At 55.2% G+C, this 24701-nt stretch overlaps 1 protein-coding gene across 8 annotated transcripts in view; it reads right to left on the reverse strand.

Moving 5' to 3' along the window:
• Nucleotides 1-19731, reverse strand: part of LOC122207708 (prostate tumor-overexpressed gene 1 protein homolog) — a 35692-nt gene extending 15961 nt beyond the window's left edge. Inside the window, exons 1-18 of one of the 8 annotated variants that reach the window (XM_042917882.1) lie at nt 19530-19731; nt 19388-19433; nt 19071-19195; nt 12108-12206; nt 11587-11707; nt 11149-11311; nt 10893-11023; nt 10512-10599; nt 10226-10419; nt 9676-9804; nt 9211-9296; nt 9075-9132; nt 8863-8970; nt 8553-8741; nt 8083-8154; nt 7732-7950; nt 7244-7424; nt 3082-4919 (exon numbers count right to left, since the gene is read on the reverse strand). In XM_042917882.1, the coding sequence (XP_042773816.1) occupies nt 4675-4919; nt 7244-7424; nt 7732-7950; nt 8083-8154; nt 8553-8741; nt 8863-8970; nt 9075-9132; nt 9211-9296; nt 9676-9804; nt 10226-10419; nt 10512-10599; nt 10893-11023; nt 11149-11311; nt 11587-11707; nt 12108-12206; nt 19071-19195; nt 19388-19433; nt 19530-19663 (2388 nt within the window). In that variant the 5' untranslated portion in view covers nt 19664-19731 and the 3' untranslated portion in view covers nt 3082-4674. Of the gene's footprint in view, nt 1-3081; nt 4920-6637; nt 6770-7243; nt 7425-7731; nt 7951-8082; nt 8155-8552; nt 8742-8862; nt 8971-9074; nt 9133-9210; nt 9297-9675; nt 9805-10225; nt 10420-10511; nt 10600-10892; nt 11024-11148; nt 11312-11586; nt 11708-12107; nt 12207-12306; nt 13295-19070; nt 19196-19387; nt 19505-19529 lie in introns of those variants that run through there. The other 7 variants (XM_042917884.1, XM_042917883.1, XM_042917887.1 and 4 more) reach the window with 7 other exon arrangements.
• Between the last annotated feature and the right edge of the window lie 4970 nt (nt 19732-24701).

Genomic DNA, 24701 nt, shown 5'->3' on the forward strand with positions numbered 1-24701 from the left:
ATAAATAAATAAATAAATAAATAAATAAAATCTTAGAAAATTGGTAATTGATCTCCAGGGGGAGCTGGGAGAGACCATGCATTGGGTTAACTCTGGAACCTCTTAAAGTGTGAACCATATGGAGGTTTTATAAACACAAAAAATAAATTCAATTTTTACAAAGTCAAAGAAGTAGAAACGAAAACCAGCACACTACTCGATTTTGAACTTTTGCTGTTAGGAGCGTTTCCCACAGGAATGTCGGCACAAGGGAGCAAAAGTAGACACGAGAGTACGCGCGCACTCATTCTCCGCAGCGTTTTTAAGTGAAACTGCACAGCTAGCCAACTGCCACCCACAGTGTGGCAAACAGCTTCAGACCTGGCCCCCGTGCCCCCCACGCCTCGCGGTATCACATTCTCATTATTACGCTTCAGTGTGGGCTGGGCCTACTGAGTTGTCGTGACGCACAAAACACGGCAAGAGTGATGGGGAGATCGCTCCCACGACTGGGTTACAAAAAGACGCTGGCTTCCCTTCCATCTTGGGTGCTCGCTCACTTCCAGAGAGGCCGCCAGCCATGCCGTGAGCTGCGCTATGAAGAGGCCTTCACCTGTGAGGCACTGAAACCTGCCCACCAGCACAGAACGAGCCGGGAAGTGGGCCCTTCCCCAGTGGAGCCTACGGATGAGACCGCAGCCCTGGCCCACAGCTTGACCGCAACCTGGACAGACCTTGAACCGGAGGCAGGAGCTCTGCTGTGTCTGGACTCCTGACCCAGGGCAACTGTGAGGCAAATCCTTGCTATTTAAGTCACTGGGTGGTGGGGGTTGTCGCACATCGACAGTGTGCACAGACCAGATGGCGTGCAGACGTGGCCATTTAACAGAGCCAAGTGTCATAAATGATGTGGACAGAAGGCCACTACTTGATTGGAAAAACAAAACAAAACAAACAAACAAGCCCAAGACAAACTGACCCCACGAATGTAAAACATTTAAGAAACCATAAACGTCTCTACAACCCAACACATGGAAACCCAACACCGAACTGGTACGTCTGCCTCTAGGGAAGAAAGTGGTTTGCTCAGTGTGCGTGTTCGGGGTGAGAGGGGAGAAGAGGTATGAAAGGGAACTTTTTATGCGACACGCTTCAGTGCCTTTGTAGCTTTATGAAACTGTAATCGTGTGTGGCATCAATATATTTTTAAGGTTAATTAAAAAAAACCCAAGATGGTGGAAAAATATGTATTAGTGAGTTTGGTGTACCTTGAGACAAATAGATCCTTTCTAGAAGGTCTCCTTTTTCTCATGGTCTTCCTTCCTGTCAGCTGGGCATTTTCTCTCGCCCAAGACAGGTTCACAACTATTCATGTGTTGGTGTTTAAGCGTTTTTTGCCCTCCTTTTTTTTTTAAAGTTATGTCCTACCATCGGGCAAATTCTCGGGAATTTCCTACTTCCAGCTCTAGATGCATGGTCCAAAAGCAAACTGATCAAAAATGAAATGCTTCCAACTAGTCACTCATCCAGTTCCAACGGTCACGGATGCTCTGGTGATTCTGACAAGTTGGCATGCACCGTTAGAAACAGGTCGGCCCCCAACACTTGCCTTAAGAGTGCATTTGCGGGCGCCTGGGTGGCTCTGTCGGTTAGGCATCCCACTCTTGATTTCGGATCGGGTCACGATCTCATGGTTCGGGAAATCAAGCCCCGTATCGGGCCCTGAGCTGACCGCATGGAGTCTGCTTGGGATTCTCTGTCTCCTCTCTCTCTGCCCCTCCCCCACTTGCACACACGCGTGTGCACACGCTTTCTCTCAGAAACAAATAACCCTAAAAAGCAAAACAAAGCGCATTTGGCCAGTGAGGACAACAGAAGCTAAGAGCAGCTTTCCTGTGGGGAGGGCTGTGCTGAGTCTGTCTCATGCTCGATCCTGTGGGGAAGCCGCTATTTGACAAAGGGAAAACTGAGGCTCAGAGAGGCGTGGGGACCTACCCAAAGCCACAGAGCTCATCGGTGCAAGAGCTGGCGTTTAGACCCTGTTACTCTAAGGTTTTCCACCATTTCCTTCCACAAAGTAGCCTCAATACTACCCTGCGCTCAGAGAAAACCTTTCCCCAAAGACTCGTTACTGGTGATGGCTGGTTCTAGGGGGCTTAAGCACTTAGCCGACCGTCTTTCCCTGTACAGACCGTGAGGTGAGCAGGTGAGCCCTAGGTGTCTAAACGTTCTCTCTCGGGACATTCTAGTAACCCTGGGCTTTCCTCTGCCTCACCTGGGGAACACGCACCCGTGAATACGTCAGGACAGTCCCTTTGGCTCGCGTCCTCGGGTGTTGAGGTCGAGAGGCCCTCGCTGGCCAGACACGGACAAACGAGCGACTGGAAACGTTTCTCTTCGATCAGTTTCTCCCGGACCCCAACCTGCAGGGCTATTCGGCCAGGTGGAAACAGCGCCGGCTGCTCCCTCCTGGTCTCTCTGCGGCCAACGTGGCGATCGCGCCCTCCTGGAAACACTCCGCTTCCACGACACTCGCCTCGTCCTCCTGCCTCCTGGCTCCCTGCCCAACCTGACGTGTGGTTCTGTCCCAGGGCTGTCCTTGTCCCCGTGTCTTCTCCTCCTTCCAGAGGTCGCAAAATGGCGGCCCGGTGGCCTCGTCAGACCCACAAGCGGATTTTGTTTGGTCCTCACAGTGTTTTTGGTTGCAATTTGAGTGCCGTTAGGTGGGGCAAGCACTCGACAAGTTCGCCACGGTCCCCGTCACTCCCTATTGTCTTCCACCCGTCCGCTTCACGCATTTCCATCACCTGCCTGGTCCCTGAAGCCATCTGAGTTTTCAAAAGCCCCTGCTACACACGCTGCCTGGGAAACGTCACCCGCTTGCCCTTCAACTACCACCGGCGTCTCCCACTCCACCTTTCATCTGCAGGACAGTCACCCAGGGAGCTCGTTCAAAGGTGGCCGATTCCCAGCCTCCCTCCCTCCCCCAGATTTCACTCAGCAGAGCCAGGGCAGGACGGTCAACTCAAATGCCTACGGGGGCCAGGCGGGCCACATAAATGAGTGAACTAGCCAGGCATGACAAAAGTCGACGGCCAGAAATATCATCAAATTGTATCTTTACTGAACGATGGCGAATGCACGGAACACAATACAAACATGTGTGATACTGGCGTTCATATTTCAGATTCAAAATTGAAAAAATACAGATTGAAAAATAGAAATATTTAATTATTAAAATTTTCTCTTTCGTTACTTCTGTTGCTCCTTTGATTTGAAGCCAAAGGCTGACATCATCCCTTCCGCACCGAGAGGTCAACGTCAGGCCTTTGGATGTCACGGTGGGACGGGACGGGCAGTTTAGAATTCAACCCTGAATCCTGAACTGGGAACGGTGTTTCGCTCGATTCAGTTTTGTAACGGAAAACAGCCGTTCGCCGGCGTGGGTACTTCCAGACACAGAGACTCAAAACAACTACTGGGGAGAGTTGTACGGCTGTGATCTTCACCAGAATCACATCTAGGAAACCAGCACCCTATTGCACTGTGGTTCAGCAACTGCTCGGGTCTGCATTCACACGATCGACAGCAACCCGCAAAGGCCAACCGGACAGTGTCAGTTCCTTTTCACAAAGTCTGGATGCAGAGAGCCTTTAGGGGAATTTGGTCTTGAAGCCCACAGTCTGGGTGAATGCGGTCCAGGCCGCGTCTTTCGCTTCTGGAAACCCAACCGTGGCAAAGGAAAAATACTCCTTGCCGACAGCTTCCCCATCTTTGCCGGGACGGGGCAAACACGATCATACATTCAAGTAGCTGTTTGTGAACGTCTTTGCAGAGAAACAGTGTTCAGAGGGGTTGTGACCTCCACCGCAAGTCTTTGACCGACCTTCTCAGGGGGTGTGGCCTTCGCCTCATTGGAAAGGAACCGAGGGGACAGATTTCAACTGTTCAGGTTCCTTCCATACCATCACGTGACGACCAGGTCACAGTGCTTCTGGAAAATACATCAATCAAGTTCACATTCAACCTGCCCACGGTTAAAGGTCGGGTGTCGTGTCGAGGACGTCCGCGGTGTGTTCCGGGTACTTTCTGAACGCGACTCGATTCCTGGCAATTGAAGCAACGAGCCGGCTTGCGTCCTGGCCAGATGTTGCCCCCTGGGACTGAGGAGTCCTGACAATGCCCACCCCCTCCCCGGGACACAGGTCATTAGGTTACCGCACCTGTCTGCCGCCGCGCTTAGGAATTCTCGCCAGTCTACGTGAGGCTCGTCATTTCTCTCGGTACATAAAAAATAGCTCAGCTCCCAGTGCCGGGCCTGCCTCGGCACCGTCTCACAGGTTTCTTCGGTCACGTCAAAATCCTCAACACCACAAATAAATAAAGCTAACCGGCTGGCAGTAGTAGTTCGTGAGCGACGACAGAAAAGGCCACAAATGATCGGACTCTTTCAAGCGACCGGACTTGGAAATCCTCTGGTTTATCTTCGACTCACGGCGCGACACAAATGTCCGTTTGGCTGAAGTGACAGTCTCGACTGGCGTGTGTTTCTGTCCGGGATGCGTCATCCCGCTCCTTTATAAACTCGCCGTCTGTGGAGTTTATAATGCCCGGGGAAGTTCTTTTCTCACTACTCTGGAACTGTGTCTCGCGGCCACGCCACGTCTATGACCTGCTTTCTTTCCGAAGCAAACCCTACTGACGTTTGAGGCCCTTTTTCAGTTCATTGAGTATCGCGTCTCGCGTCTGTTCTGTGTACTGGTCGAAGCTCTTACTGTGCTTGGATTCATAATGACGTCTCAGGTTGTATTCTTTCAACACAGATACGATTTTTTTGCATATTAAGCACATAGGCATACTCTTCACTTCCACAAAGAAATAGGCTCGCTCCCATTTTTCTCGAAACACGTGGCCCTCTCGGTCTCTCTTTCGTTTTGCCACTTTTGATAGAGACATGGGTACAAGAAAGGTTTCACTCTCCTCTGATCACTACCCCGGGAACAACCACAGCGTAAGCCCAAAGGCAACGAATGACCCTCTGCCTCGCGGTGGGAGCCAAACAGGAGTGGTGGGGACTGTGGCGAACCAGAGAGCACACGCCCCATTGATGGGGGCAGCTCCAGCCCATTGTTGCTAGGCAGGAGGGCGGGCCCGAGGTGCCAGAACTTCTGACTTGTCAAGAGGAGCCAAGGCGGTAGATTGTGTGTGAGTGTGTGTGTGTTTGAGTGTGTGTGTGTGTGTGTGTGTGTGTGTGTGTGAATTATCCCGATTTTTACGACTAACTCGTTAGGAAAAAAATGCTACGTATGCTAACACAGGGAAGGCCAAACAAAACTCATCTGCAGAGTGGCCCACGGGCCACCAGATCGCAACCTCTCTCCTAGGACAGGGCCCAGGAATCTGATGTTCACCAGCGTCCCAAACCACACGGATGCTGGTGGTCCAGGCACGGACCACGTTCTGAGCAACGCTAGTCTAGAGTCTGACAACAGGCTGTGAACTCTCTGCCTCCATGCTGGGCCACCCTCGTACTCCAGATCGTGTCTGTACCCAGCTGCCCCTGGGCGCCTGAGGGCGCTCTTTAGGGCTCTTGCCTCACCACATTCCAAACCTGTACCCTGCCACGTTTTCCCTCTCCGGGACAGGCACCGTCCACCCCGTCTAAAGCCCTGGGAGGTCAGGCTCTAACTGGGACCCAGGGCTGGCCCTCTCCTCATATGTGACCCTGTCCGCTCCTGTGGCTTCAACAATCAAACATACACCGTCCCCTAAGAACACATCCTGAACTCCCAACACGTCACCTGTGCCTTGGACATTCCCTGGACCCGTCAGCGCTCACTACTGGTTCCTCCCGCTTCCCTCACTCAGGGAGGTTCCCCCATCTAACGGCACCCCCGGGCCCGAAGCCCACTCCACCACCCCTTCACCCCTACTTCCTTCACATGGCATGCCAGTCCCCAGACTCACCCTGCTGGCCCTCTGACTCAGTCCCAGCCCCTCCACTGGCCTCTCTCCCCCTGAGGCCACTACCCTAGCCTCCTCCCTGCGTTCCTGGCCTGGTATTGATTGCCCTGTCACACTCCACGACCCAGAGGCCCTTTCTCACAGTGGCCTGACCCCGGCCTGCTCCCTGCATGTGGCCTCCTGTGGCTCTTCTGAGTCCCCAGGACAAACCTCGAGTCACCCCATGTGGAGCCTGGGCCTCCTCCCAACCCGGCACCTGCCCACCTCTCTAGGCCCTTCCTTCCTCAGGCCGGACTCGTGTCTCTGAACATCCCAAGCTTTCTCCTGCTTTCGTGCGTTCATTCCCACTGTCCCCGCACCTCGATCACCATTGGCCTCCTTCCTCCCCAGCCTCGTTGACTCCTGCTTCTCTCCCAAGACTGCTGAGCCCGGCCAGCTCAGAGGCCTCTTCCGGGCCCACACAGTCCCCGCCCTACCTCCACGAGGGCACGCAGTCCTGTGAGCTGTGCCTGCCTGCCTCCGTGTCCCCCCCAAGCCAGGCTGCACCAGACTGCCTGACTCACTGCTGAGGCCCTGGCGTCACCAGCCCGGAACCTCAGGGACATCTGCTGAAGCGAGAACAAGGACAGAGAGGTCTCCCCCCAGGTGTCCTCCTGCCCAGTCCTGGGGGACGTCAGTGACGGGAGCCGGGGCGTGTGTTAAAAGGAACTTTATTGGGTGTCGGGGATTCAGATGAGATCCATGAGGATGTCGTCCTCCATGACGCTGGGCTGCAGGCCCGGCTGAGGAACCGGGCCCCGGGGACCCCCGCTCAGCAGCATCTGACCTGGGGGGCAGTGGGGAAGGGACTGCATCTCCCAGTAGTCCCTGGGGCCCTGAAGGGCCCTGGGCCTGCTTCCTCCCTCTTCCTCTAGGAGCCCAAGGTAATGACTTTTCTAGGAAGCCCCAGGGGGACCCATCAGAGGCACCTTCTGGCCCCGTCAGGGCACAAATGTACTGATTCCCATGAGCCTTTACAAGGCCATCCCCCCAACTACTTCTCTGGCCCTAAGACTATGCTTCCCTTCAGCCCCAGGACACGCAGGAAAGGAATCACGGAAAGAGCTCTTGTCCCACTAGGTCTTGATCCCCTGGGCTGTATTCTCCAGAAGCCCTCAGAGCCTCCCAAGAACCAAGGGGAACCAGCTTCCATTCTTGAATCCAGGACTTCACTTCCCAGGAGCCCTTGGTCTTGAGGCTCTAGCCAGGGGCTGCTGGGATACCTGGTCCAGACCCCTGCCCTCCCCAGGGACCTCCTTACCTGGCAATGGAGCTCTTGGGGGAAGCTGTGCGGGCCAGGACTGGGCGGGTGGTGGGTGCAGGAGCGGGGGCCCCAGCTGGGGTTGCCCCAGGCCCTGGTGTGGTGGGGGCAGCAGTGCAGGAGCCCCTGGTGGCTGGAGATGGTGGAGGGAGGCTTGGGGTGGGGGCACGCCAGTCTGGGGCTGGGAGATCAAAGAAAGTGGCTCAGAAGACCCCAGCAGAGAGCCCCCCGCCCCACCAAGCAGCCTCTAGCACAGAAGTTGCCCAGAGAACATCTCATCCAGTGGCTGGGGGTCAGGGGTGGTCTCTCTTCAAAGGAATCTTAAAAGAAGCCCATGTAAGACACACAGAAGAGCCGGCCTGCCCGGGGCCTGTTCACACCCTCTGATCATAGCCAACCTCCTTCCTCCCGAACAAAAGGACCAGAAACATCAGGGCCCGGGGCCCAGGCCCTGTGGCTCCCATCCGCCCCCCACCCCTAAATCTCACCGGCGGTGGGTTGAGGAGAAGACTCCGCAGTTGGGGGTTGGCCCCAGGGTTCTGAGGCCGAAGGATGGGTCCAGGAGGGGGGGGGCCGGGGGCTGCTCCAGGAGGGCCTTGGGGGGCGCCCGGGGGGGCCTGGGCGGCACCCTGGGGCTGGGGCTGTCCCGAGGCCGCAGAGGCCCCCACGGCGCCCTGAGGCTGGGGCTGTGGTGGGCGGAGCTGGAGCTGGTGGGAAGAGATGGGGGTGAGGGACGAGGCAGAGTCCCCACACTCCTTGGCCTCCGAGGTCAGGTCAAAATGACAGTGTCCTTTGGGGTCTCCCCTCCCTGGCCCTGACCCCATCAGCCCTCTCCTCACCAGATTCTGTGAGGGTCTCGCCTGGTCCTCCAGAATGGGGCCCAGCCCGGGGGGTGCCTGCTGTGCCCCCATCTGTGTGGGACAGGGAGCAGGTCAGTGACTGGGGGTGGGAGTGGGGGGTCCCGCATCTGGGGTGGGGAGGAGCATTGCGAGCCCTGAAGGGGAAGCTGTGAGGAGCTAGGAACGTTCTTGGGGAGTGGGCGGTCTGGGAACTAAACCGTACTTTCCCCAGTCCCCAAGAGGGGGCGGTCTCAGAGATCTGACACAGACACGGAAAATGGTACAAAGATCACAAGAAACCGTGGGGATGGAACTGAACTCGGGCGGCCATGTCTTGGGGAACAGTGGGCACTGGCAGTGGAGCCCGGGAGGGATGCCGGGGGTCTGGCCGGACGCTCAGCGGGGGCAGGCAGCCGTGGGGGGGGGGGGGGGGGGGGGGGAGGGGGGTGCCGGGGTCCGGGGTCACTCACCCCGCGCTGCTGCTCCAGCTTCTGCTGCTGGACCTGCTTGTGGTTGGTAATGACCTGCCGGATGCCGTTGACGAAGCCGCTCTGGTCGTAGGGGATGAGGCCCATGAAGATCTTCTTCTTGGACGAGTACAGGAGCATGAGCACGCGCACCTCGCAGGGCGCCGTGTGGGGGAAGTGCACGCAGCCGGCCTGGTGGAGGACGATGAAGCAGTCGCCTCCCCACAAGGAGGAGCAGGAGGAGGGGGCCCCTCGCCCCACCAGGTTCTAGAAGCCCTACAGGTGCCCGGGTCCCGCCCAGACGCGGACTCACAAAGCCGTTGCCCATGATCCGGTAGAGGCCTTTCAGGGATTCCAGGTCCTTGTTGGTGAAATGGAACTGCACCATCCTTGAGTTCCGGAACAAAGGGCCCAGGGTGGTCTGGGGGAGACACGGGCCAGTCGGCACGCCGAGTGGGGAAGGGAACGGCGGGGGCGGGGAAGGGACGAGGGCAGGGGCCGGCGGCGTTCTCACGAGCCACTCACCAGCAGCTGCTGCGGGATGAGCTGCATGATGAGCTTCTGGGGCCACTGCTCGGTCTTCCTGGGGCCGCACAGGAGAGGTGTCAGGAGGGTGGCGCACGCCCCGGGCCACCCAGCCCCCACCCCCACAGGCACCTACAAGTTCTCGCCGTGATTCACGTAGACCTGGCACGGCAGCGACCGCGTCAGCTTGGTGTTGGCGTCCACCGAGGCGGGTTTGGGCTTCTGAGCGGAAAAGTGGCACGCGTCACGGCGCAAGGGGCCCCGAACCCCAGTCCCCTCAACGTCTCCTGCCCTAGGCTGGGAGCCCCAGAGCACATAGGCTCCCCTGGTGTAAGTCCCACGAGCCCTGGGCCCCTCCTCCAGACCACCAATCCCACAAGCTCTGGACGCCATGATCTCCTGAATCCGTCCCGACCCTGAACCTAAGACTTCTTGGTTCTTCACCTGCGACACAGTTCTCACTACCTCCCTAGTCCCAAACCCCGAGTGAAAAGTCCCAGGCTTCCCTCCTCAGGACAAGTCCTACGGCCCCATAGGGACCCCGGCCCAGTCCCATGTCCTAACGGGCCACGAAAGCCACTTGGCTCCTCGTGCTACTCACCTCCTGCCACTCAAGGACCCCGCTCCAGGCCAGGAGTTTGTTGGAGACTGACTGCTGCCCACCGAGGGCCGGGGCCCCCAGCTGGGCTGGGGAAGGGCCGCTCACCCCGCCTGGGGCCACTGTGCCCGCCTGCCAGAGGGGGGAGGGAGGACAACAGAGTAGGGTCAGAGGGTCTCCCGGGAGGCACAACCGGAGGCACAGACAGACCGGCGGGAAGAACGGAACGCAGGTTCCTTTCTCAAGGACTCGATGGTCCCTAGGACCATAAACCTCTGTAGGATTTGAGGACTGAATGCCCATGATGCCCTGACTCCGGTATCCCTTAGAGTCCTCAGCCGCTCTCCCCCTCCAGGAGCCAAAGCCCCCCACCCACGATTCCGTCCCCACACCTTCCAGTCTCGGTCATCGGTGGCACAAGCCCCGTGAACCCGAAGACTCAGAACAAGACCCATGTGCCCTCACACCCTCCTCGGGAAGGCGAGCTGCTCGGCCTCTGCTCTGTTAGCGGCTGGAAGGAGCAGGGCGGTGGGGCAGGCGTGCGAGCACCTACCATGGACGGTGCCCCAGGTTGTGCGGGCGGGGCCAGGCCCGGGCCGGGAGCCACGGTGGAGACCAGGCTGGCCTGGGAAGCAGGGGGTGGCTTGGGGGCGCCAGGGGGCCCCGGGGGTAGTGGTGGGGCCGGTGCCTGGCTGAAGGGGGGACCCACTCCTGGAGCAGCTTGCTGGAGAGGGTTAATGGGTGAGACTGTGGGAGAGACCAAGAGAAGAGGTGGGGACCGTTGTGCAGAGAGGCCTGGCTGACCCCAGCCCACCCCGCAGCCCGGCCCCAGGACTCACAGCGTGGGCCCAGCCCAGCCTTCTGGTTCTTGGCGGCTTCCACCGCATTCTGGGCAGCCACCTGAGCTGCGCTCAGGTTCCCAGGGACCTGGGTGGGGAGAAGGTGATGAGGGCCACGCCCCCCAGTCTTGGTGCCCCATGGGGTCATGCCACCGTGCCCCCACAAGGCACAGCTACGCCAGCTACAACGCAGCAGGAGCTCACGGCTGCCATCACGCCACGGGGACGTGACTCTCCGGCCCGAGAGTCCCACCCACCCTGGTGTCCCCGCGGAGACTCCCATCACCCCACAAGCCCCAACATCCTGCTAGGTCTCTCCCGAGAGGCCAGAGCTCCCGCTAGGCCCCCAGGAACGTGTCCCCTTCCTGGCAACATCCATACCTGGTACTGCTGGGGGACCGGGGGCAGAGGCTGCTGGGGGGCTGCTGAGAGCGAGGCGCCTGAGGGTGGAGCTGGAGGCAGGGGCACAGGCTGCTTTGGCTGGAGGGGGCCTGGGGCTGAGCCACCCCCAACTGAGAGTGAAGGATGGACGACCAAGCCCCGTGAGAAGGGGTTCGAGAGAAGGGAGAGAAATCTGAGTCAGAGGGAGCGTGGTGGGGGGCTGCCCCCCACCGTCCCACCGGCACCCGGGCCTCACCCGGCAGCACCAGCCCCCGCACCAGCACCATGTGCCGGGGGTCCTGGCTCACATCCGTCGGTGGCTGCAGCGGCTCCAGCATGGCCGGGGGAGCCGCCTTCTCGAACAGAAGCCTCAGGGCAGGCAGCTTCCGGGGAGACACGATGGAGAAGTGGATCCCTTGCTGCGGGAGAAGGGATGAGTGGTCGGGGTGGGGGCCCGGGGGCCAACCCCCAGGTAACTGCACCTGCTGGGCCCTAAACCCAAATTCCCATCGGGCTCTGAGACCAGTGACCACGAGACCCGGAGGTGCTGCCCCAGGGCATTCGGGGTTATAGCTCTTCCAAAAGGGGTCAGCAGAGCTGGCCACTCTGACGCAGGAGTCCGGGCCCCGGCGCTCTCCTCCCTCAGCTCTGGGACTCCAGCCTCTGCCCCTCCGTCAGACTCAAGGGTCCTCACCTCCCCGATCTTCTGCACGAGACTCTCCGTCGTGTACCCAGAGTACGTGGTGCTCTCGACGGCGGGCAGCAGGTAAGGGGGCGAGTTACAGATGAGGAGGCAGACGCGGTGTGTCTGGCCACTGCCAGGGATAAGGAAAGATGTGGAGCCGGGAAGAACGGGGGCCCTGAGAAGGGACAGACCCGGCACCGGCAGAGCCGCGAATCGGGAGTAAAAGCCCCACTTTACGGCTGAAAACACGGAGGCCCAGAGAGGTTTCTGACTCCCTCTAGGTTGCCCGGCTGGCGGGGGAAGCAGGGGACGGACCCGCGGCAGGCTGCTCTTCCCAGTGAGGACACTGAGACCGGCCACGGGCCAGGGGACGCCTCCCACCTCCCGCCTGCCACCCCCAGCGCTCAGCGCTCAGGGCCCACCAGCTCCCCCAGGGTGAGGCAGTGGGCGGAGTCACGAGCCAGAGTTCCCAGCTGGGTAGAAAGGGCCACCTGGGCCCCACGTGGACCCCACATGCGGGCCACACTCACATCTGCTCCCGCATCTTCTTGAAGTCATCGAATAGCTGCAGGGCGGTGCTGAGGCCTTCAGCGATGAGGCTGCAGGTCTCGCCTCCCCCGCCCATGAACCTGCAGGAGGCCAGGCCGTCAGCCCCAGGGGGTGGGGGTGCCCGGCGGCCCCCAGGGCTGCCGCCTCCCAGCCCCCAGGCCACGCCTGCAGAGGCTGCACCTGCGTGTCGCCCTCCTCTCCACGCTCCACCACGCAGGGACACTCGCACTCCCTGCTCTATCCCCGGCGCTGACACAGTGCCGGGCCCAGAGAGTGAGGACGGGGGCCGCCCGTCATCTCCTGTGAGGGAGGCCCTCTCGCAAGAGGCCCTGTCAGAGGACAGAACGGGGAAAGGCCCCGGACACCAGGCCTATGATCCCGTACTGTGTCCCCATCCCCGCACACCTCCCCTCTGGGCCATCTGTTCCCTCTTTAAAGCCAGCCCTGGCCCCAGCCCATGCCCCCCACCAGTCCAATATGGGGGCCTCCGCTGTCCTCCCAGCATTGAAGGCTGACCTGTGTCCGTCCCCCTCCACAAGAGATACGGAAACCCTAACCCCAGTAGCTCAGAATGCGCCCTTATTTGGAAACAGGGCGTCTACAGAAGCTACAGACTACGCTGAGGCCCAAGGGTGGGCCCTAATCCGGTATGACCCACGTCCTTATGGTCAAAACAGGGAAACGTAGACACGGAGACAGACATGCTCAGAGGAAAGACAACGCAGAAATACGGGGAGAATGCCATGTGGAGACTGGAGGCGCACAATCACAAGCCAAGGACCGCCTGGGGACACCAGACCCTGGAAGAGGCAAGGAAGGATCTTCCCCTACAGGCTCCAGAGGGAGCACGGCCCTGCCCCAAACCCTGATCGCAGACTTCTGGCTCCTGAACTGTGGGTCACTACCTTTCTGTGGCTCTAAGCCAACCCGTTTTTACTGCTTCGTTATGGCAGCCCCAGGAAACTAATACACAGGCCTGGGTTTCTCTTGCATCTGACATGGAGACAGGTCACCAGAGCCCATCCCCCATGGGGCACGGCATAGGGAAAGCCTCTATCTGCGTGAGGCTGTTGTCACGATTCTTCAGGTCACATGGCTGTGAGGCTGACTCTGCCACAGGGAACGTTTGTGCAGGTAGGGCCCCTCTCTGGGAGCTTTGAGGGCTCTGTCCCCTTGAATTGTGTGGCCCCGGCACTGGGGCCACACGTGCACACGTCTGAGTCCTCCCTTACCCCCCCCCCCGCCCCCCCGAGTCTGACATGAGGGAGACATTGGAAAACATGAGTTAAAAACGAATTGTCGGGGGGACACCTGGATGGCTCAGCTGAGTGTCAGACTCTTTTTTTTTTAATGTTTATTTTTGAGAGAGAGAAAAGAGAGGGCAGACAGAGAGAATCCCAACCAGGCTCCGTACTGTCAGCATAGAGCCCAACTTGGGGCTCAAACTCACAAACTGTGAGATCAAGACCTGAGCCAAAACCAAGAGGCAGACACTTGAACCGACTGAGCCACCCAGACGACCCTGAGAGTCCAACTCGGTTTCGGTTCAGGTCATGATCCCAGGGTCATGGGATGGAGTCCTGTGTCGGGCTCTGCACTGAGTGTGGAACCTGCTTAAGATTCTCTCTCTCTCCCTCTGCCCCTCCTCTGTGCACGCAGGTGCTCTCTCTCCCTCTCTCTTTAAAATGGGGGGGGGGGGGCCCTGAATGGCCATGGGGGCCTGGCTGGCTCAATGAGTAGAGGATGCAATGCTTGATCTTGGGGCTGGAGTTCGAGCTCCATGTGTGGCATAGTTTACTTAAAATTAAAAAAAAAAAAAAAAATTTGAAAACAAACAGCTACCGATCCAACCATGTCCATTAGGGCCAGAATAAAGCCAAGCTCTTACCTGGGCATCCGGGGCCCTCTGTGCCCCGGACTCTGCCCAACTACCTGCTCCATCCTTCTGTAGGTACGTCTTCCAGAATGTCTCACGTGTCCCTGGCCTCCGCAATCTGCCACATAACCAGTCCTCTGCCTGCGCTACCCACCGCCCCATGACCACGTGCCAGCCCTCTTCTGGCCCGGGAGGAAAATCCCTGCTTATCTATCCTATGACCCCTCCGCCTCCAGCCCAGAATCCCCTCCTCCAGGAAGACTGACTCACCTGCCACCTGACTTTAGCACCGCCGCACCCCGCAATCATATCCCACGTCACTGGATACTGCGACCGACAAAGCTTCCCTCCGTGGCACACCCAGAGCCAGGACGGCCTTCAGCGATGTGGACCAGGTGGCCTGAACCATCTCAGCACGTGCCCAAGGTGTCTGAAGACACACAGGGCCCCAGAAAATGCCTCCTGGACCAGTGAGTGGTGCACCAGCAGCCAGGCCGACAGCCACGGCAGCTCGAGCTCCCTGCTCCTTAGCCGGGGTCTTGCACGACTCTCTTTCCAGTTTCAGGCTTCTGCCCTCTGCTCCCTCCATGCCGTGTGTGCTCGGAGCCTGAAGCCTTCCTTCACTGCACTGCCCCTTACCCCACCCCACCCCCCGCCCAGCTCCCAGCCCTCCTCTTCCTTACCACTGACACTCTGTTCTGCAAAGGAACTTTCGAGACCACAGAGTTGGAGCAGATCCCAATGAATGAACCAGCCTTACATCCAACCTGCCACAGCTCTCTGTTCCTGAATAAATCAAACCACTATTTTCACGGGCCTTTTTGAGCCAAAAGTTCCCTGGGCTGGGCCTGGCCAGAAGGCAGTGGGGGTGGAGATACGAGCAACTGCTGCCCCGCGTGCAGGGCTCCTTTTAGGGGCACAGAAATGCTTGGGGACCAGACAGAGGTGGTGGCTGCACTGTGTGAACTTACGAAATGCCACTGAATTGTTCATTTTAAGATAGCCACCCAGGGGCGCCTGGGTGGCTCAGTCGGTTAAGCATCTGCCTTCGGCTCCGGTCACGATCTCAGAGTTTGTGGGTTCGAGCCCCACATCGGGCTCCCCGCTGTCAGCATGGAGCCCGCTTAGGATCCTCTGTCCCCTTCTCGCTGCCCCTACCCCGCTTGCGTACTCTCAAAAATAAATAAGCCATTTCAAAAATTTCTTTGAGTAATCACCTCTGTTATGTGAACTTTGCCTTGACTTAAAAAGTAATTTATGAGGGAAAGCGTGACTGGCCAATCACTTCAAGATTCTAAAACCTGCTTTTTGCCTTCCTGAGTGTAAGCTGTCACCAGCTCACAGAGATAACGTAACGAATGTTTTGCCCAGGAATCAAGAAATGCTGGAAAACGGAGGGGGAGGAGGGGGCAGAAATAAAATCTGGCCACTTGCAAGGCAGGTTTTGAATACCGTAAGGTTTACGACGAGCCTTCATTCCACACAAGCCCCTCAACGATGCGAACCGTGAAATCAGGTGAAATACAAGTGCCCCGGTGTCACGGGTGGGCTGACTTGCACTGCTTCCCAGGCCCCTTGCTGATGTGACACCCTGAGTCTGCACCGCCCGCTTTCGCGGGGTAGTAAGTCCTTGGAGGTACTGGCCGGAATGAACGAATGCGAACAGCAGCCAGGCTTGCCCCACCCAGCTGCTCACCCCACGTGAACACCCCCTCTTGGAGGGCCAGGACCTGGCCTGTCTCATGTCCCCAACTCCTCACGGCCTAGGACAGTTGGCTCCACAAACACCCATTGCATGAACGAACGAACGCGGGCATGCACGGACAGACAGTCACGATGCTAGGGAGAAGACGCTCAGGGCTCTTTTCTTTCTACCTCTATTGCTTTGGATGCTGGGTCGCTTGCTGCAGAGGAGGAGCGGGGAAACCCACCTCTCTTGAAAGAAAGGAAATGGAACAGCAGAAATAAATCCTCCCAAAGCAAGGACGTTTCAAAAGTCACATCGCCTGCTTTGTAACTTAAGTTGCGGACATTCTGGGAGAAGATAAGATTTCCTCTCCGAGTGGGAACAAAACCCGCTGACTCTCTTTGTGATCTCTGTGCCAGACCTCCCGGAAACGTCACAGAAACCAGAGCGAGACGGTTACATAGGACTTGGTAAAACAATGACCGCTGCGAACGGTAGATAATGGCTTAAAATGTTTATCAGCTGACTGGGAGGACTCCGCAGTGAGCACACAGCATACAAAGCTTTTTCACTTGGTTAAAAGTACAGTGTATTCTAAGATGATTAAGGGGGAGGCATGGATATGTGCTGAATGTGCTCAGAAACGACTTCCCTCTTCTCTTCCAGATGCTTGGGAAAGATTTATCTATTTATTTGGTGTTTTCAACGTTTCAGTCTTTACTTATTTAAGTAGTCTCCACACACATCGTGGGGCCTGAACTCACGACCCCAAGATCAAGAGTCACATGCTCTTCCTACTGAGCCAGGTGCCCCTCCCCGCCCGACCATGGAAAGTTTTAAATAAGGGGGTTTAACTGCTTTTCCTGACACTTAAACACCCACCAGAAGGCTTGGTTTCTTGGGGATGACCTTCTCCATGGCTTTTACTCATTCATTTACTCGGTCATGGTCTCCTGGGGCCTTCTGGGTGCCAGGCCCCAGCTGGAAACAAAAAGCAGGGGAACACCAGGGACCCAGACACGCATAGTCCAAAGGCGTGGGGCCGGGACAGGGGAGGGAGCAACTGGCGGCTTGCCAGAATCAGGGAAGGGACATCTGAGTTGAGTCCCGCAGCTCACGGCTCACCGGGAAGAATCATTAAGGACCGTTACGTGTGTTCTGCACGTTCACTCACGCATTCACTCTTTCCGCACGGTTTTCCTTAGACCTCCTTCACGCCAGACCCCGCGCTTGGTGCTAGGGACTTGAGCGACATCAGACATGAACTTGGGCCTCAAGGACCCCCGTGTCACATTATTCAAGCCTCACCACATTCTATCTCAGCAGTGCTCGGCTGGAGTGGATTTTGCCCCCCGACCCTGACCCAAGGGGACATTTGATAATGCCTGGAGACATTTTTTGGTCACCGCTTGGGAAGTGGCTACTGGCATCTGGTGGCTAGAAGCCAGGGAGGCTACTGAACAGCCTGCAGGGCGCAGGACAATGAATGATTTGACCTAACGCGTCAACAGTACTGAGCTTGAGAAATGCTGCTCTGTCCGGACCACTAACTCCGATGACCATGAGGGGTCAAACTTGGGTGTCAACTTCCCAGTGAACGTGCAGCACCCAGTCCAGCACACACGGCCTGGAACAAAGCAGGCACCCTGCAAACAGTTGCTGCACGGACGTGTGCAGAGAACAGCAGCCACGAGCCAGTGCGCTTTAATGAACTCTAACTACAGATCAGAGCTGGGGGCAGGCAGCACAAAGGCACGGTATGAAGATTAGCTCCGGGGAGCGCCCTGGGGGACTCGGTCGGTCGGTTAAGTGTCCAACTTCAGCTCAGGTCACGATCTCACCATTCCTGAGTTCGAGCCCCGCGTTGGGCTCCGTACTGACAGCTCAGAGCCTGGAACCCGCTTCAGATTCTGTGTCTCCCTCTCTCTCCGCCCCTACCCCGCTCTCCCTCTTGCTCTCAAAAATAAAAAAATAAGTAAGAAAATAAAAAGATTAGCTCCTGGGATCCTCCCAGGAGCACCAAGATACGGATCACCCGTATCCATTCGCAAACCAAGAAACTGACACACGAAATAGCAACCACTAACAAAGCACTTAAGTGCCACGTGCTGTCTTAAGTAGTCACCAAGTCAACGTGATTCCCAGAGAATGCCTACAAAGTCACGGTAGCCAGGTCCCTCAGTGGCCCCCACTCCTGGTATTCATACCCTTGGCATTCGCCTCCCTTCACGCTCGCCCTCACTGAACGGGACTGACTTCTAAACTGGACAGAACGTGACAAAAAGTAATGCTGTGTGACTTCCAAAACTTGGTCATAAAAACCCTCAGAGCTTCCTCTTTGATCTGTCGTGTTTGCTCAGTCTGAGATAAGCCAGCTGCCACTTTGGGAGCGCGTGCCGCAGCCACCCAGTGAGCCACCTTGAAATGGCTCCTCCGGTCCTGCAGATGACTGCAGCCTCATGAGACCCTGAGCCAGAACTATCCTGCTAAGCCACTCCTGAATTCCTTACTTCTAGAAATGGCATCAAATAGTCAACATTTATTGTTTCAAGCCGCTGTTCTGGAATACTCTGTCACGCAACAGAGAGTAAGTAATACGATAAGCAAATAACACAAGTACCATCAACGTCTTCCCTTTAGAGAAATAGGAGAGGGACCTCTGGGTGGCTCCGTTGGTGAGGCTTCGGACTCGATTTCGGCTCAGGTCATGATCTCACGGTTTGTGAGTTCGAGCCCGACATCGGGCTCTGTGCTGGTAGTGGGGAGCCTGCTTGAGATTCTCTCTCCCTCTCTCTCTCTCTGCCCCTCCCCTCCTCGTTCTCTCTCTCTCAAAATAAACAAATAAACATTAAGAAAAAAGAAATAGGAGATAAGCTACATTAGGCACAAAGGGAGCAGGGACTCCCGGATCTCGGAGTTCTGTTGCGGTTTATCTGTGATGTGACCCCAGGCTGTCTGCACCCGAAAAAGCCTGTAATGCGAACATTCAAAATCCCACCCAAAGCACAGAGGGGTCTACATCGTGGCCTAGTCCCGCCCGCCTTGCACTCAGGCTTCAAGGTAGCCCTCTGAAAAAGGAAGACGGGAGTACAGATGAGACACAGCAGAAACCACGCGGAGAATCACACGGTACAGGTGGGCGCTGGCCCTCCGCAGGCCTCCCAAACTGGGAAGGTTGCTCTACTTCCAAACCGGATGGCAAAACTGCTGAGCACACAGAACCCAGCACGGAAGTGACTTAGGGACAAAACTCCCTCCCCGACCGTTCAGCCACCCTGCGTGAAGGGATGGTTCCCGAAGCTCAAGGCAAGCCACCATCGGTTCATGGGCCCTCACAGGGTCCCCCCCCCCTCCCCACCCCAAGCACAAGAAAAAGCTCACTTAATGCCATCGAGCCAGGTGACAAACTCATAGGCGCTGCTGGTGGGAGCGTGACACTGTACGTAGGACTCAGGAGCGCAGTCCACCGTGTTGAACACCACGAGGCTGTACTGGGTCCCCCCATACTGGGAGAGGAGGACAGAGAAACTTTTCATCTGGGACCCCACCTCCCCACCTCCCGCAGACACAGGAGTCGGGGCCCCGGCGCCCTCCTCCCTCAGACTCAGGCGTCCGGTCCCCGGCCCCCTCCTTCCTCAGACTCAGGCGTCCGGTCCCCGGCGCCCTCCTCCCTCAGACTCAGGAGTCCCAAGACTCACGTCTCCCCCGAAGTCCGTCTCAGCAGGAGGACCACCATTAAAGTACCTGTGAGGGTCGGAGGTAAAAGGTCGGGGTCAAGCCAAGAGGCTGTGGAGAACTAAAGTCGGAGGGCGGGGTTGGAATCGCGGAAACGGCACTCACTCGATGGCCGGAAGCAGGTAGTGCTTGCGCAGCCCTTCGAAGTAAGGCCCCAGGTTGGCCGTGCCCTCGATCACAAACACCACGTCAGCCACGAGGCCCCCGGCGCGGGCCGGGCCCTCCGACCCGGGGACCATGCCCCGCGCAGCAGCCGCCACCGCCGCCACCGCCGCTGCCGCCGCAGCTTCTGCGGGAGGAGCGGAAGTGCGCCTGCGCCGCGCGTGCACCGGCGCCGGACGTCTCAGCGGCGCTGCTGGACGCGCCCGCGGCCATGTTTGTGCGGGGCACGCGGGGCTCGTTGGTTCTACCTCCATCCTCGTCCGCACCCACCGCGAGCGAGATGAAGCGCATAGCGAACCCCTTCAGGAGCCTGACGGGGGAGATTGAATCATTGTCAGGAGTGTGGAGAGTGGCACGTATTGAAAGAGGCACCGTCAGCCGCCATGTTTGAGCGAGGCGCCAGTTCCGACTCTGGTCTCAATGGGAGGGTCAGAAGATCTGGTTGCTATGCAACGCGTACGCTGCCCCAGTTTTCTAACAGAGAGATTAGGTTTCTAGTTCAGTTTTTTTTCTGGCGGGAGGAGATGGAGGGGGAGGGTCGCGTGAAGGCTCCAATCACAGCCTCAGAAACAGGGTTACTAGGCAACGCTTAAGGCTGCCGTCCACTCGGAGGGAAATGAAGCTGTTCTTCCCACTCAAGCCGAATTCCGACCCAAGTGGCGGTTGCTAGGCAACCCCTGATTGTTGTTTTCTGGGAGAGCAGCCAGAAACTGGCCTAAAACATAAATACATTCCAGGCGGATTAAAAATGTAAATGCGAAAAAAAAAAAAAAAAGTAGATGCAACAAATGAAACCTTAAAAATAGCTGAAGTTATAAAGAAACACGCTGTATAATCCTGGAGGCTGGAAAAAGAGTTTATCATCGCATTAGAGTCAGAAAACGTAAAATATTGATCAGTTTGTCCAAAAGTCTCCATGAACCAAGTTGGAAAAAAAATATGATAAACTGAGCAAGTCATTTGTAACATACATGTTGGCTGAAAAACTACACAAATACATCTTACTAATCAATAAAAACTTAGGAAAATACAAATACTTTTTTTTTAATGGTAAGAAGGCTCTTCCCCCACACAAAACAATTAAAATTGGCGAATAAACATCTGAAAACTGCTTATCTTCACCAATTAAAAAGCATTCTACCTTTGTCATGCTAATTAATGTTGGAAAGAATAATGTCCATGAGGGTGGGAGAGTTTGGGCTCAAAATCTAGTGGGGGTGTAAATCAGCACAATTTGCTCCAGTGCAATTTGGCAACGTATTTCAGAATAAAAGGGCGCGTTCCTCTTACATACAGTTGTATCACCATTTTGTCACATTTACCTTATCCACCACTTTTTGCTTTTATTTTCTTTGCTGAAGACTCTTTTTTTAAAAATTTCATTTAAGTAATCTCTACACCTGAAATGGGATTAAAACTCACCACCCCGAGATCAAGAGTTGCATGCATGTTCTTCTGGCTGAGCCAGCCCAGGCGCCCCTTGCTGAAGCCTTTTAAAGCAAAACCCCAACATCCTATCATTTTACCTCTACAGCCTTGGCAGAACTCTCTAAGAAGTCACGGGCATTTTCTTACACAGCCACTATGCCATTATCACCCCAAACAAAATCATTTCTTAGTATCATCTAAATCCACAATCAAGGGGTGCCTGGGTGGCTCAGTTGGTTAGGTGTCCGACTTTGGCTCAGGTCATGATCTCATGGTTTGTGGGTTTGAGCCCCGCATCGGGCTCTGTGCTGATGGCTCAGAGCCTGAAGCCTGCTTCGGATTCTGTGTCTCCCTTTCCCTCTGCCCCTCTCCTGCTCACTCTCTGCCTCTCTCTCTCTCTCTCAAAAATAAATAAACATTAAAAAAAAATTTTTACTAGTAAATCCACAAATTTCCCCAATGCTCTCAAAACGTCCTTTTCCATTTGCTTTATTTGCGTCAGAATCCAAAGACCAAGCACATATTTAGACATTATATCTCTCAAATTTCTTTTCATCTAAAGCAGCTCCCATCTTTTGTATGCCAGTGTAATTCGATTTTAATAGAATTGTAAGGAAGATTAAATTGGAGAAAGGAAAAATGATCAACAGGTAAGAAGATTAAAATACTTCCTAAAATTAAAAATCTGCCCTATCAACTAAAAGGAAACCTTTCTTTTTTTTCTTTTAAGTTTATTTATTATTTATTTTGAGAGGGAGACAGAGAGGGAGGAGGGGCAGAGAGAGAGGGAGAGACAGAATCTCATGCAGGATCCACGCTGTCAGCCCACTCAGAGCTTGAACCTCCAAACTGCGAGATCATGACCTGAGCCGAAATCAACAGTCAGACGCCCAACCGACTGAGCCACCCAGGCGCCCCTAAAAGGAAACCTTTCTTTAGATAAGCTGAATGTATGATCAGCTGTACGAACTTATTTTTTAAACATTTCCATTCATATATTACAAATGATAAAAATAAATAAACAATTAGATATTTTAGCCTGGACTTCAGCTTCTGGGATTATGATGGATTGGGTGCTATAATACTGTTTTTGCAACATTGATGGTTTCTTAAGAGGTAGACCTCATGAGAGGTTCTTCAAGAATCCTAACCGTCCTCCCCCCACCTTCTAGGGCACCTGCGTGGCTCAGTCAGTTAAGCCTCTGACTTCGGCTCAGCTCTTGATCTGAGGGTTCATGAGTTCGAGCCTGTATTGGGCTCTGCACTGACAGTGAGGAGCCTGCTTGGGATTCTCTCTCTGCCCCTCCCCAACTCGCGCTTTTTTTTTTTTCCTCTCTCAAAATAACTAAACTTAAAAAAAAAAAAGACAGAAAGAAAGAAAGAAAGAAAGAAAAGAATCCCTCCCTCCCATTCCCAAAAAAGAAAGAGAGCCAAAAATTAACAAAAAAGAAGAGTATATTACTGCTGCATAGGCATTACCAAGAGCCTGAAGCTCGATGGGAATGGGAAAAGGAGTCTTTTTCTCCATCTAAACAAGGGCCTCCCAGGGCCGCTGAGCTAATTCCAGGCTGGTAACACTCCTGCAAATCTGCAGAAGCAGAAGGAAATCCTCCGCACGGGACCCTGCTCAATATCAAGTAAGGAGTTCGGAGTCAAAGGCCACCAGCACAGAGGCAAGGACTGTAAGTTAGAGTCCATGGGAACAACGGTTAACAGATGTGAGATCCCGGGACTCCAAGTCCCCGAATGGTTGGGTGCCTAATGTACCACGATGCGCAAAATGGTGAGAGAAACAAAGGACGTTGTCTAAGTTCTCTCACGCTGGGTGACGAATTACCCTAAAACTCGGCGGCTTAAAACCACGCGGATTGTTTCGTGGTTTCTGCAGATCAGGAATCCAGGTGTGGCTTAGCTGGCTCCCCGGCATCAGGGTCTCTCGCTGGCTGTAATCAAAGCGTCAGCCAGCACGGAAATCGTCCGAAGGCGGAACTAGAGAAGCTTGCTTCCAGGCTCCCTCTTGTAATCGTGAGCGGGGTTCAGTTGCTCCCAGGCTGTCAGCCCGAGACTGTGCTCGGGTCCGTGGTCCGCTTTGGGTGCGTCACAACATAGCCCTGGCTGCATCAGAGCAAGCAGGAGAGAGTACCGGCAAGAGGGAGAACGCAAACCAGATGGAAGTCACAGTCTTCAGAACTTAAGTTGGGAGGCCCCTGGGGGGCTCAGTGGGCGAAGCGTCCCACTTCGGCTCAGGTCGTCATCTCACGGTTCGTGGGTTCGAGCCCCGCGTCGGGCTCCGTGCTGGCAGTGTGGAGCCTGCTTGTTCTCTCGCTCGCTCGCTCAGTGAATAAGCTTAAAAAAAAAAAAAAAAAAAAAAAAAACCCAGGGGGTGCCTGGGTGGCTCAGTCCCTTGAGCGTTCAACTCGACTTTGGCTCAGGTCATGATTTCACGGGTCATGAATTCAAGCCCCGCTTGAATCAAGCCCCCGAAATTAAAAAAAAAAAAATCGGGGTGCCTGGCCAGCTCAGTCTGTAGAGCATGTGACTCTTGATCTCAGGGTTGTGAGTGTGAGCCCCGTGTTGGGCAGAGAGATTACTTTAAAAAAATTAGTGTATCGCTTCTCGGCCTTTTGGCTAAGATCAAGTGTAAAAAATTAGTGTAAACAAAACAAAACATGAATTCTTGAATCCTGGAAGCACAGAATATAAAGTTACATTAAATTTTTTGTAATGTTTATGTCAGAGAGAGAGTGTGCATGTGTGAGTGGGGGAGGGGCAGAGAGAGAGGGAGACACAGAATCTGAAGCAGGCTCCGAACTCACAAACCGAGCGGTGAGATCATGACCTGAGCCAAAGTCAGACGCTTAAGCAACTGAGCCACCCAGGCACCCCTATAAAATTATGTTTTAAAAAAACCTGCTCGCTTTGACTCATTGTAGTGAAAGAGAAGCCTAAATAGCCCGCAGAGTGAAAGAAATTTCCACAAAGAAATTATACGTAGAATGCAGCCAACTTCTTAACTGCAGAAATAGAAACTAGAAGAAGGTGGTAGATGTTAAGACTCAAAAAAAATTAACGATCACTCCAGAACCGTATGATAATGAAGGTGGGAGGAAACCATTCCAGGCAATAAAAACAGAATTCAACTCCAAGAGACTTTCTAAAAGATGTGATATTATGGTATAATAAGAAATATATGTTTGCTCCTGGTCCTGCTTCTTGGCCCAGAGTTCCTAAAATCCTTGTAATTTCCTGTGCTAAGGGGAGGTAGGGACATCTTTTATTGTCCCATGTAGCCTCAGTTTCCTACTGGTTCGTCACACAAGAGCTTCTAAGACCCCTGGGATCTCTGGGGAGGGGAAGAATGCTGGGGATTGAGTTAATCACCAATGGCCCCAATGATTTAATCCATCTTGCCTACCTAATGAAATCTGAATTAAAAATTTTTTTAATGTTTATTTATTTTTGGGAGAGAGAGAGAGAGAGAGAGAGAGAGAGAGAGACAAAGCCCAAGCAGGGAAGGGGCAGAGAGAGAGGGAGACACAGAATCCCAAGAAGGCTCCAGGCTCTGAGCTGTTAGCACAGAGCCCAATGCGGGGCTCGAACCCACAAACCGTGAGATCATGACCTGAACTAAAGTCTGGTGCTCAACCGTCTGAGCCACCCAGGTGCCCCTGAAATCTGCATTTAAAA

This window comes from Panthera leo, chromosome E2, assembly GCF_018350215.1.
Source record: "Panthera leo isolate Ple1 chromosome E2, P.leo_Ple1_pat1.1, whole genome shotgun sequence".
NCBI lineage: Eukaryota > Metazoa > Chordata > Mammalia > Carnivora > Felidae > Panthera > Panthera leo.